General features: G+C 39.1%; 1 protein-coding gene and 1 non-coding gene across 2 annotated transcripts; both read left to right on the forward strand.

Annotated features, from left to right (window-relative positions):
- Positions 1 to 8,274: 8,274 nt before the first annotated feature.
- Positions 8,275 to 11,157, forward strand: si:ch211-212d10.2 (uncharacterized protein LOC557710 homolog). Its single transcript, XM_054603470.1, has 3 exons — positions 8,275 to 8,642; positions 9,699 to 9,814; positions 10,385 to 11,157. The coding sequence occupies exons 1-3, from the start codon at positions 8,465 to 8,467 to the stop codon at positions 10,481 to 10,483; spliced, it is 393 nt and encodes a 130-aa protein (XP_054459445.1). The 5' UTR covers positions 8,275 to 8,464; the 3' UTR covers positions 10,484 to 11,157.
- Positions 11,060 to 11,132, forward strand: trnat-agu (transfer RNA threonine (anticodon AGU)). Its single transcript has one exon. It is a non-coding gene; the product is annotated as a tRNA-Thr (tRNA).
- Positions 11,158 to 13,619: the final 2,462 nt, after the last annotated feature.

A 13,619-nucleotide genomic window follows, 5' to 3' on the forward strand; every position in this document is an offset into this window, starting at 1 on the left:
CTTAAGTAAGTCAGTCTTCATTTGGAGCAAACGACACAACGCTGCTGGAGGCCCAGGCCGTATTGCTGGGCCCGCTGAAGAGAAAGGAAGCACAGGAGAACCAAAACCAGGACTGCACGGACCCTCAGACCCTGCTGCAGTAAAATGAGAGGTTTTCTAAAAGGGCTATTGTGCTTGGATACAATACCACTTTTGTCCACAGGGACCGCCAAAATCAACACAAAAAACAAAGTCCCTCGTAGCTTTAAAATCATGAAATATAATTTAGTTGTGTTTCATGCCCATTTAACCACATACAATAAACATCAGGGTTTCCTGAAAAACTGCACAATGCGTCACCAACAAATATACCTGATCCTGTTTCCTCCAATCAACACAATATGTCACCACATTAGAAGTAACATCACAGAGGCACGTCTGGACAACAACACGTCTGCATTTTCAGATAGTGAACTCACGCCTCCTCCTGCTCTTCCTCACTATTCAGACTCTACCTCCCCTAACAGTCCGTCTGCTTAGCTGGGAACAAGACGTATTGTATCTGGATACAATCAGGACTGAGGACATGAAGGAAGGAATGCAGCATAGTCTGATCTCTCCTGCAGACATGTTTGCAGTGGAGGGGGGGGCAGACGTTACAGAGAGTGACTCAGTGGCTCGATGTCATGCCCTTGCTGTCTCACGGGTGCCATTAAACGTCTTTCCTTGACAAATTGGTTGGAGAAAAACATTCTAAGGTTTAAGATGCTTGCAGGTTAAACAAGGTGCACTTTAGTGAGCGATGCCATTTGGAAAAATGAGTCTGAATCTCGCTCTCTTTTCCCTCACATCTTCAGACTGTTACTTCATGTTACACTAAAGGAAATCTTGCTGTAAAGCATCACAGTTCTCCTGTCAGATTACATTTCCAGGAAAAAAAAAAAAAAGCTAAATGTCAACACTAACCTTTTAACACGAGGAGTAGCATTGTAAAGAACATTAAGGATGTCAAAGTAAGTTTGTCGACACCTGGAGAAAGTAGACTGTGAAAACAGTCGAGAGCAGGAAGTGCCTGTGTTACATTTCAGCACCATCAATCCCACAAAGGCCAATCCCAAGAGAGGCAAACAAGGCCATTAATCATCATTTCAAAGTCGATGTTCGTCATTTCTATTTGAATTTTTGTTTTTTTATCCACACTAATAATAGGCAGGAAAAAAGAACCACAGCGCATAAAGAATGACCGACCCTGAAGATGCAGAATTACAATAAGTCAGGCTGCACAGATGTCACATATTAAGTTGATTGCCAGAAAGCAGCAAGAGGTCTGCTCGTCCTGTTTTCTGTAATTGAGACCAAAACCTGGTCTGATGAGTCATCTCGCCGTTCACCCTTTTTCCCTTTGCTCGGGCAGCTTTATGTTTGGAAAAAGCCAGAGGATGCCTACAGTCTGGGTCGACGGCTGCCAACAGTTTATTGCTGCGGTTCTGTAATGGTGCGAGCAGCCATGCCGCGTCATTAGATCTGATTATTGCTCTGCATGGTCGTATAATAGCCGGAGAATGAGACCATTTTACGGGTCGAGGTGGGGCAAACACTGTTACCCAACCACGATCCGGTTCTCCAAGATCCTGATGAGCCCATAAACACTGCTAAACAAATCAAAGAGTGGTCTCATGAACACTTATTAAGGATCCTTCCATGGCCTCCACAGAAACCAGAGTCACGCACACCTTTATGAGATCAGGAGCATAAGAGTGTGTTGGTTCCGTTTCCTTTCTCACAGAACTGGAGGGTTTCCTTCTTGACAAATGATCCAATATCCTTCACACTTATGTCAGGATTTGTGTGGCTTCCCTCGAGGAGATTTTAGGCAGTTTAGTCATTGTTTGGTGTTTTTATTGCATTGTCCAACTGCTGACTCGGTATGGACTGCGGTTAGCCCTCATCAGTCCTCTCTTAGGATCTGACATTATATCTTTGGGGGCAGTCCTGCTGCAGTACAGGAGGCCAAGTCTTAATGCCGGGACACTTATCAAACTTTGGTTAAAGTTAAAGTTGGTCAGTATGCTAAATATGAAGCTACCTAAGTACTGTGCCCAATGAAATATGTCTTGGGCACAAGACATGTCGATACCTAAACGTCTTCGATTAAGAAATAAAAACATTTACATAATTTGCATGGATGGCTGCGCCCGGTGCAAGCATGCATTCTGCCTGGAGAACTGGCTGCGGCAAAAAGAAACCTCGCCAAAGATCCTCTGAAGTGTGGGAAGTATTTTAGACAGAGACAATGTGATGCTCTGTAAACTGCATATTGATAACGGTTTATGTCAGCAGAACAACTGCTATTGATCAACACGAGCGCTTTTTCAATATGGCAACAAGACAGCAACGTGCCCTGTTCATTTTTTGTTCCCTCAAAACATGAAATATTAGTATAATTAGCAACATGCACAAAGTGTTTATTTTAGTTGTAGTCACTTAGAATTTATTTTCTAAATGTTTCTTTATCGCATCCACATTTAAAGTCATGTCTGCACACCTGCTGTTATGGTAACGCAATTTTACACCACGTGTCTTCTAACGTTATTTGTCCATTTTATATTTTTCTGTTTCCTTTAATGGTCATGTATAAACGAGAAAATAGCTTACACTAAAGTTACAAACTAACATATTGGAATTTTAAATCAGACGAGTTTTGGAAATTTCTTTTGGGTAAATTAGTTGTTCAATTTATTTCCAATTTTGAAATAAAATCTTAAGAATAAATCAATAAAAAAAGTAATTGTTATGTGCAGCTATAGTCCTCGTTCAGGCAGTACTTGGACAGAGATTGGACTCAAATGCAGAGAGCTGAGAAAGCAGCAGCATTACTTAAGTGATTTATTGTTAATTCAATTTACATGTGGCCAGTGTCCAAACAGGGCCGACGGTCCGGAAGGCCAACGGGAAACAGAACATCACATAACAACGATGACAAAGTGACAAAGAAGCGAGGATCCTGGAAGGTTTAAATAGTGACTGACTAATGGGGAAGTGAGAACAGGTGAGCAGGAGGACTGGTGACTGCAGAGGCTAACGAGGGTCAGGGGACGAGGCAGAAAATCAAAAGTGAGAAAACATGAATGATATAATAAAACAAGGGAAAAAGAGCTTCACATAAAAAAACATCACAAAAACTACATGAAAACATCTCAACATAAGAGACATTTGACTAAACATTTGACATTGACAACAAAAGAGACTAGAAGAAGAATAGAAAAGTACTATAACGATTTATTGCACTTTACAGAAAATGTTTTACTTTTGCATTTACCGTTACCTGTGTGATCGGTATGAAGGCAAGATGGCGTAGGGCTTGAAATGGTTCATGAGGAATGGGCCAGCGCTTGATGAAATCAGGTGTTACCTGTGGCAAAGGAGTGCGAGACTCATAAATCATTTGAGTTACCAGGCGGCAACCTTTGGTTTTGAAAGGTGAGGCCAATGTGGATGGGCCTTAAACCTGCATTTTCTCAAATGGCCATCAGGGGGCAAATCAGCAGTTTATCTATGAGAAAATGACCCTACTTCTCACTTGATTTACATTGTGAACATGAGGTCCAGGCAAAGGGGGGGGTCTAGTTTATTTAAGTCTGCTGCTCACTTTCCAGTTCTAATAAGTCTATATTTTATGATGTGTGATCAGAGCAAATTAATACAAATCAACAGGGTAGAGACTTTTTGTGTAAACTTGTTCTTGATGATTTCTGACCTCCTGTTATGCCTATTTTTAACATTGCAACACTATGAATTGTGGGTAATCTCCTTAAGCAAAGTCAGCAGCATTGCAGACTTGTATTAAATGTGCATAAAGAGCTCAAACGTTTATTAAAGGGCCCTTGACCACTTATCGTTTTCACAGCGCAGAGCCTTGGGTTCTTATTGGGAATGCGGGTGTGTGAGGGCAGACATCGGGACTGGGTCCAGGAGTCAGTTGTGGGTTCAGTTTCCTGTCCACTGAACATCAAAACTAGTCTGGATTTTTTGCATTTGAAGTGACATAACAGCAGTATGGCTATTCTCGTTCACTGAGCCAATAACAGAGTTTATCCCCCATATGAGTTCCTTGTGGGAGCTTTAAATCACGCTGCCGCTCACATAGGTACGTGAAACGAGAAGCACTTGAATGACAAGATTGATTGGAACGAGGAGCAAAGCGAGCAGGTAGCGGCGCTCTGAGCTTGGCAGAAACATTTGCTTAGCTAATAAAAAAGCACGTTGGCCGGAGAGTTTGTCTTCCATCCATCCTTGGCGGATGAGTTAGGAGACATTTGAGGTTGGTTTGCTGGGTTGTGGACAACATGAGGCTAATGATGGATGAGTTTGGGCTCCGCTCGCAGTCTAATATCTCATCTGAGCCAGACTTTTCTCTGCACCAAATTTTGCCTGATACAAATAGCTGCGCCGTCCAGTAGTCGAAGGGCCACAACGAGAAGTGAAATAAATTCATGGACAGTGCTATCCTCATTTTGGCCCGTCTCTGGATGTCTGCACCTTTGTTTACTAATCCCATCCAGCCCACTGATTCACATTTTCCACAGTACATCATTTTGTACTGTAATTACTCCCCCCCCTCTCTCTCTCTCTAAAAAAACTCAAATCATTTGGAGCTCATTTAATTTGATTCACAGCGTGTGCCTTGCAGTTTTCTCACCTCTCAGCATGCCAGAGCGGAGCTGTTGGTAATGACTGTCAGTTTGTCCGTGGCACCTAAAACCCTGCAGACATGCCCACTTCACTCAACAGCTGTTTGGCTGAAAAATACACTGAAGCCCATTTCATAGCATCAGGACCCACCCCTCTATTTAGTAAAACTTGGCAGCATTGTTGGAAGTAAACACCTTTGGTGATTTTCCAATCAAACCCTGCTGTGTAAGTGGAGGCGGCATGATTCAGGTCTCCCTGTGCTAATCACCACGCCAAAATATCCCCAGCTGTGATTCACTGCTGCTTGTTATTTGGGTTTTATTCTGGGTATTCACAGTGAAACGCTGTGATGATATGCAGTTAAACACTCATTGAAGTTTGAGTTATTTAAGTTTAATAAAGCTATTATGGTCCTCTCCCTGTTTGAACAATGAGCAAAGAGTGATTGAAAAAAGCGTGCATTGTTTTACTTTTTTAATTCCTCAGGGCATTGCTTTTGATGTGTTACACACTGACCAGCCTTGCCTACTAAAAATCACATTCCCACAACTGCAAACTACATTGTAATTTACATTTTGATTAAAACGTATTCCGGCGTGGATTATGTTTACTTTTGATGTATCAGAAATAGGTTTCAAATAAGTCTGCAGAGTCACGTGTGAACCAAGGCCTTTTGTTGCTTTACCAAGTCCTTTTGTTGCTTTACCAAGTCCTTTTGTTGCTTTACCAAGTCCTTTTGTTGCTTTACCAAGTCCTTTTGTTGCTTTGTTGTTTAGTTTTGTTTCAATTTTGTTTTAATTTGAAGCTAAACCATGATATTTGTAACTAAACCTAACAAAGTACCTGTGTCGCCTTAATCTTATGAAGTACTTTTGTTGTCTAAACCTTACAAAGTTAATTTGTTGCCTAAACATCTGAAGTACATTTGTTGCCTAAACATACCCAAGTATTTTTGTTGCATTTTTGTTTAGTTGGGTTTCAATTTTCATTTATTTTCTAAGCTAAACCATGATGTTTTATTACTAACCCTAACAAAGTACATTTATTGCCTAAACTTAATAAGGGGGAATTTTTTGTTGCCTAAACCTAAAAAAGTACATTTGTATCACTTTTGATTCCCTTCAATTTATAACAACAACCACATGTTTAAACGGTTATAAACTGTGATTGTAATCTGAGAGAAGATCAGTTTCCCAGGAAAAGTTATTGAGAATGCAGTTTAGTTTAATCGGATCTTCATTTTGTAGGAGACAGAGTTGCACTGGTAGTCATGACTCAGCACAAAATAACCAACGTATCTCAGCTGTACAAAGTGATGCTGAGCAACTATCAAGGCAGAACCAAACACAGATTCTCACTGTACTATTACATGACATGATATTCCATAATATTTAGATAATATAACATAATCTAAACTGTTTGCATGTCGAAGTCTTTTTTCAGAATTTACACTTAATAGAACTACATCAGGTCTTAAAGGTCACAGGTGGAGACGTGTGGAGAATGAGTTATAATGATGATAACCTGACAACCTGTTAAGGCTGTTAGGCCCTAGAATACAACTTATTCGGTCACTCTGCTCAGGTTTCTTTACATTGGCTCTCCTTTTTCCTCAGTGAGATCCAACTTCTGACAAGACGCAGTCCACTTTCTTTCTTCCTGCCCATGACACGTTTTCTCATCCCTCCTCCTCTGAGCTCGCACTGCGACGGCCTTACATGAGTCAGTTCTTTCAAAGTCAGGAATCAGAACAAGCGCACTCTGTTTTGCATCACTCCGGTCTAGACAGTAACTCGCATTACTTCTAGGCTTAACCGCCAGCGGCATTATTACTGGCACGATAAAGTGATGGAGACAAAGCGAATAAAAGTTGAAGAAATACAGATCTTTCTTTTTTTTTAAAGCAATTTGCCAACTGGATAAATGTGCCAAAAATATTGAACTTCAATGCTACTGGAAAGGTCAGTTTTAAACACTGACGTTGATTATGAGTCATAAATCTACTTTGTTGTAGACATATGGAACAAATATAAAAGGTTGAGGTTGAAGTGATTGACAGAAGTTGGAGGTCCTGTTTTATCTCTTTGAAGTTACATTTTATCTTTTCCCTCAACTTTTATTTGATAAAGTTCTTCTGACAGAGATGGATTTTACTTTTGCAGTGAGTGCAAGCTGAACAACTAAAAACACTGGCTCATGAAAAACCTATAATAATGTTTAGAACCTGCACTGTGGAAACCTGAAGAAATCATCCAAACACCCGTCAGCAGCACCCAAAGAGTCTGCCATGTAAGAACAATAGAAGGCTTTATAGCTGATAATTAGGAAATGAGTTTGAACTATTTGCACAGTACATAAAAAAGTAATTATGCTCATTCACCGCACTCTTTGGGAAGAAGTCCAACTCTCTGTGTATTAAAGTGCTCCCAATAAAGTCAACAGGGCCACCAGGAAAAAGCCTAGAGGACTGGTATGTTTGCAGAGTTTCATTGTTTGAACATAAAACGAGTCACAAACTCACTTTAATCAAAGAACAGGAAATGTGTGTCTGGGTGTATTCTTAATAAAAACATGTAGGCCTGTTTATTATGACGGACAGAAGTCCCCACAGTAAGGGGAGACACGCAGGTGAACAGGGTAAAACATTTTACTTATAGATATCACTATGAAACTTTCCCAGTTGATTAATACTATTTTTTGCATTACAAGTGCAAATTATGCATTATCTTCAATTCACCATTATGAAAAATGTGCTTATTTACATACATTTTCAGAATGGAAACCTGAGCTTTGCATGAAGCCAGGTTCAAAATTCTTGTTTCATTTTGTTGACATATCAGAGTCAAAGGTTTTTCACAAAGTGGGATATTGGATATCTCTTCGTATCATTCCATAAAACAGAAAATACTGTAAAAAATTCATTTTGGACATATTTTTAGGAATAAAATGTTGTATAAATGCGGCTATGAATGATACAAACGCCTCTAAAAACCATCAGAATATAGAAAGGAATGAAACTGGAAAGTTTGGTGGATGTGTTACTGAAGGGAGATTTCTGGATCAGAGTCTGAGAAAAAAAAGATTTATTGGAAACATCCTTTAAAGATATGTATTATAAGATTACATACATGTTGAAGACTCTACAGGTGAAACACTGAACTTATAGATAGATCATCATGAAAATCCCCAGTTGATTACTTACATTAAGACAACAACTTTTTTCTGAAAAGGATTGTTTACATATCAAATGAGGCATTATCTAATGGAGCCTTTGGTTATTTTAGGGGGAAATCTACAGACATAAACTGACAAAGTAGTAAAATAAGCTTCTAAAAGTGTATATTTTGGATGTTTTCTTTCCACGAGTCTGAAATAAGACACGTTCTGGAAGCAAAGTAGAACAAAATGTCAAAATTGAACAGTGTATTTATCATAAGTGTCTCTAAAGCTTTTTTTTTTTTTTTTTTTTTTTTTTTTTTTTTTTGCAAGCTGGATCTAGCTGCTGCTTCAGTTTTGTGATTATTTTTTAGAGCAGCTGTATTTGAAGCTGATACAACTAAGAGAATATAACTGATCTCTCTTCATTCTCGGCCGTGCCCGGTCCTCGGTATGACGGCGTCACGGCTCGCCGGCAGCAGCAGCAGCTCGCAGCCCGGATGGAAGCAGCTCATTCCCGCACTGACAAGTCGCATCGCTCGGTCTTTGGTGGATGAAAATGGATTTTTCCCAAATGCATTCGCAGCAGATTTGCAGCCCAAATTAGAAAAACAAAACAAAATTCCTCTGTTTCTTTATGGCTTCTGGCTCCGGAGAGGAAGAGGGCGCTTCGTGGAGGCTCATAGGCCCGACAGCGGGGCTCTCCGCCAAACGCTGCCGCCTGATGTACTCCTCGCTCGGCTTCAACTCTGACGTCTGCCTGTTCTATGTGAAGGGGGAGTTTTACGCCATGGATGCTCGTTGCGCACATTCCGGTAAAAGCATCATATATACAAGACAGAATAATGCACTTTTTTTTATTTTATTTGTAAAATTGTGAGTTTATTCACATTAATATAGAAAATGCACCGACAATATATGAGTGGGTGAGTTCCTCTCATAGATCATGAGGTTCTGGTTTAATGATCCCTCATCTGGGACTGAAAGTGTCTCCTTTCAGTTTCACCATGTCATCAGGGGCGTAGCAATGGAAAGTGGAGGCAGTGGTTGTACTGGGGGCCCTAATAATGTGTTATATTTGGTTACTTCGACAATATGCCTGTTGAAAAAGAATTGACTTCACAGTAAAGTTATAATAATTTTATATATTACCCTCATAAAAGCAAACCCGTCTCCATTTTTAGTCAGTAGCAATCTATAACAAATGATATAATTATTCTACATAACTATACAAACTACAGTACCAGTCAACTACTTTGAAGAATCTAAAATATAAAACATATTCTGGTTTGTTGAGCATTTGTTTTGTTTACCACATAATTCCATATGTGTTCCTTCATAGTTTGGGTGTCTTCAATATTAATCTACAATGTAGAAAAAAATAAAATTAAAGAAAAACCATTGAATGAGAAGGTGTGTCCAAACTTTTGACTGGTACTGTATAAATAATTAGTAAAATGTATACAATCTTTTGGTATTTTATCAAAATACAGATGTACAATAATGATTGCTTGGTAATATGTATGTTGATGTTGTCCAATGTCAAATGACGAGCTGAGTACATCTGCAAGCCAAGCGAGAAGTTATGTATTTTTAAATATAAAAGATAAGTAAAGATAAGAGAGAAAAGATCAGGAGATAATAAATAAATAATAAATAAAGCTCCCTAAATTAAATTCTAGCCCTCGCTAGGTGTTTGTCCTTGATAATTAGTAACCAGCGTTCACTGGGGCGCATCATAATTTCCCTACTCAACAACGTTGTTATGCAATCCTCACAGCACAATCACATCATCTCAACAAGGACGACAACAAAATTCATTTTGTTTTTCAAGAGGCTGTGATTAACAATTTCCCGTCTGCGTTTCCCAGGCGGTCCTCTGTGTGAGGGCGACATCGAGGAGGCCGACGGCGTCCTGCAGGTCTTCTGTCCCTGGCACGACTACAACTTTGACCTCAGGACAGGGAAGTCAGGGACGTCCTTACAGGTCAGTGTAAACATGTGATGACCTCAAAAAAAGCTGCTAAGATATGTGCAAAATCTGTAAATGCAACATCATTGTATCCTCAACTGCACTTGGGAGTTTATGTAAACATTTGTAGACAAATCATGTAGACAAATCATCTACTGCTATCAGAAAGAGGAAGTTCCACTGATTGACACGGCATGAAAGAAAATCAAAGCTCATGAGTCAGAGTTAAGATTATGTTCCCCTTTTTGCTCTGTCGAACATCTTTTCTTCCCCTTCTTTGTGTTGTTTGGATGCAGTGAACGGTCCAAACGAGAGCTTTACTTTCCATAAACATCTTGTCCTATTTTCCTTTAATCATTTTCATAAACTGTTGTTTCCGTTTTCATAACAAGCTGCAGAAGAAACATAAAAATCAAAGGGTTGAGGGTTTGCTACATTTTTAACATGTGTGAAGTGACTTTAAATAAACTGTGACTTTAAATAAACTCGCACGTTAAGGTGTGAGTTCTAACTGCTTCCACAGTTACTCGTGATTTTTTTCTGCTCTTATGTCTTCCTTTGTTTTTGTGTTTCGTTTTTTTACAGCAACAAGTCTATGAAGTCAAGCTGGAGGACGGCAATGTGTACGTGAAACACAGCAGTCCTCTCTCCTTGGAGCCTTTTCCTGCTGTGAAGAAGAGTTGAACAACCTCAGTGTCTATTTTTAAAGACTTGTTCCAGACTTGAGACATTCCTGAGCCTTATCCGTCATTTTCACAGACAGCTTCTACTATTGATTTCTGTGAACTCAGGACGATATCAAGAGGACTGTCTGATGAGGACATGACATCATGAAATTGCTGCCATTCCAGGTCGATTCTTTATCACAGACACTGAACATGGAGGGAACCAGATGGTAGAAAATATGCAACATGAAAACACAAAATGTTACTTTTCTCAGCAAATGTTGTAGAACCAACCAGCATACAGTATTTTATTATTGACAGGATAAAAAAGGATGTGCCACTTGATCATTCTAGATTTTTAAGGAGTTATAGTTATAAGATAATATTATTTCTGATGAAAACATCACAGTCTATTAATTGCCAGTCTTGTTGCACTTGTATTGCAAATCATTCTGTTTTTTTGGTGTACAGAAAATGCTCCCAAATGTTGTCTTTAATTTAAAGCTGCTTCACAGAACTTTGTATTTGTGTTGACTTTGGCGGTCCCTGTGGACAAAAGCAGTATAGTTTCCAAGCACCAGGAGTCCTGAGGCAAGGCCTCATAGCTCAGTGGTTAGAGCACTGGTCTAGTAAACCAGGGGTCGTGAGTTCAATTCTCACTGAGGCCTGACCACTTTTTTTAAATTTCCCCACTGCAGGACTAATAAAGGATTATCTTATCTTATCTTATCTTGTCTTAAGAAAACCTCTCATTTTACTGAAGCAGGGTCTAAAAGTCTGCTCCAAACAGTCCTGGTTCTGGTTCTGGTTCTGGTTCTCTCTTCTTGCTGAAGCTCGTTTACTTCTGTAGGTCATATAGAGGCATCAGTAATAAGTCTGTTTCATCAAAAGTTTAAAGTGTCTCACAGTAACTTCAAATACAAAATGATGACAAAATCTAACCATGATTGCAATGAGGGGATGAATTGAGGATGCAGCCAGAAAATCATTCTTTGTGTCGTGTTAGAGGTAATATAAGGAATCTTTATAATAAATGCAAAATGCAGTGATAATCTAGTGATTTGTAACTGCAGTTCAATAGGACAACATGCACACAATGAACAGTACAGATGAGTGAAAAACAGATTTTTTTTTTTTAACAAATAACTTATAATCAAAAGATTTTGATTATAAGTTATGTTTGTAATTTTGAGTTCCTAACAGACTGCCAGAGCATTTCAATAAGTAAAACAGTAAAACATTCATGAGTATAAATAAAGCTCCCACTCATTTCAGTGGAAGAATTGGTAAAATCCTGTAACAGCAGAAATTTAATGAGTTTCTTTCAGCGGCTAATGTCCAACCTAAACTAAACAGTCTCATGGTCATTACCACCAATAACTCTCTTCCACGTCTTCAACAAGTGTTACCCGAGGCTTCAAGCTCTTTAACTCGCCTGCTGAGTTGAGACTTTTGGATACATGTAGACACTTATTCCAGCAACAGAACTCCCTTTCAGAATTTGTTTTTCTGAACAAAATAAAAACAAACAGAGTTCCAGCCAGTAGAGAACACACACATGAAGGGCACTGCAATTACGATGGTGGCAGTCCCGGAGTCAAGACGTCTCCATCAGCGTTTCCCTCCGTCTCTGGCCTGTGCACTGACAGGTTTGTCTGTTACTGACGCAATGGGACTCAAAAGGAACGGTTAGTGAGGCGCCGGAGGGACGTTCACGACCTCAAATGCACCATTGACTCAAGAAAAATGTGTTTTTCTAGCTTTCTGCGTGTGTGTGTGTGTGTGTGTGTGTGTGTGTGTGTGTGTGTGTGTGTGTGTTTTCTTTATATCTTAGCGGTGAGGGCACTTACTCACTATATTTTTCTGGCAGAGGCACGGCGTCCAGTCACGAAGGTGTCGGTGACGGTGTGGCTCGACGCTCTCATTTTTCCTCCCTGCTGTGATTCCTGCTGTGCGACTTTATTACAATAATAATTTCACTGGCTAAGAATGTCTGTTGTGTGCAGCAGAGGGGGTTTCTCTGTGTGCGTTATAACTCATCACCTGCAGGGTAACGGCCGGACACAACGGGGATCAAGCTATTTTGTGTCGGTGGAAAAGTGAAAGTAAACATTGTTCAGGATGCTGAACAGGTCAGAAGATGTTTATCACATTTTACCTCTTGACATTAGTGAGTCTTGCTGAGAAAAAAAAGCGTTCATGTATGTTTCCTTAAAAGTTTAAAGCATTTTGCATTTGTTTGTATCAATTATTTATCTGGCCTTTGTGTTCATTTCAATGACCAATCACTTTTTTTTTTGCCTTGAACTATATTTATTGTTTTTTTATCTCTAATATTTAATTCACAAATTAATTATTAAAACTGAGCAATGCTTTGATATTTGTTTAAAAGAAAATACACATTCTTATCTTCAGAAATGTGAACTTGTTTAACTTTTATGATTATTTTGTGTGTCTTTAATACATAAAACACAACTCAGAAATAGATATGAATCAGAAGTTAACACAAAATCATTTATTTACAGTTTCTTGTTCGTACAATAAGTAGTTTTAATACAATACACAATTTACACATAAAAACTCGGAGAGAAACAAGACTGGCAACGCCATGCAATAGTTGAGCGTTTACAGAGTTATTATCAGGAGAACGTTTATGTAATTATTTTTACTGGAGAACAGTGGCGAATATAAAACTCCCCTCGAAATCTCCAGGAAATGTTGAAAAGGTTCAAAGATGACCTGAATAAATTATGATCTCTCTGGACTGTACAGAAGAGAAAAATGGATGAATCTGATCATGCTTACGGATAAGTTCTTGGTGGTTTTCTGGTGGATTGAGTCTTTTCTGTTTCAAGTTAAACAGTGATGTTGAGCATCGCATGCACGAACTGGAATTTTGTGACCAAGAGGCAAAAATCTTGTGAAGTAGTTTTCAAAAGCAGTTAACTCCAAAAAAGGTTTTTAGTTTCAAATTCTCATCTTTACAAAAACAATCCAAGTTTAGGCAGTAAGTCTACGGGGATGAAAATACCAATCAACAAGCACTCAAGTTGTCAGTTTGGCTGAGACGATCAGTGTTGGGAATGTAACTCAGAAACTGTAATAAATTACTTTTCACTCCTTTAAAAAGTAATATTTCTTTACTTTTTACGTAG

This window comes from Anoplopoma fimbria, chromosome 8 (genome assembly GCF_027596085.1).
Source record: "Anoplopoma fimbria isolate UVic2021 breed Golden Eagle Sablefish chromosome 8, Afim_UVic_2022, whole genome shotgun sequence".
Lineage (NCBI taxonomy): Eukaryota > Metazoa > Chordata > Actinopteri > Perciformes > Anoplopomatidae > Anoplopoma > Anoplopoma fimbria.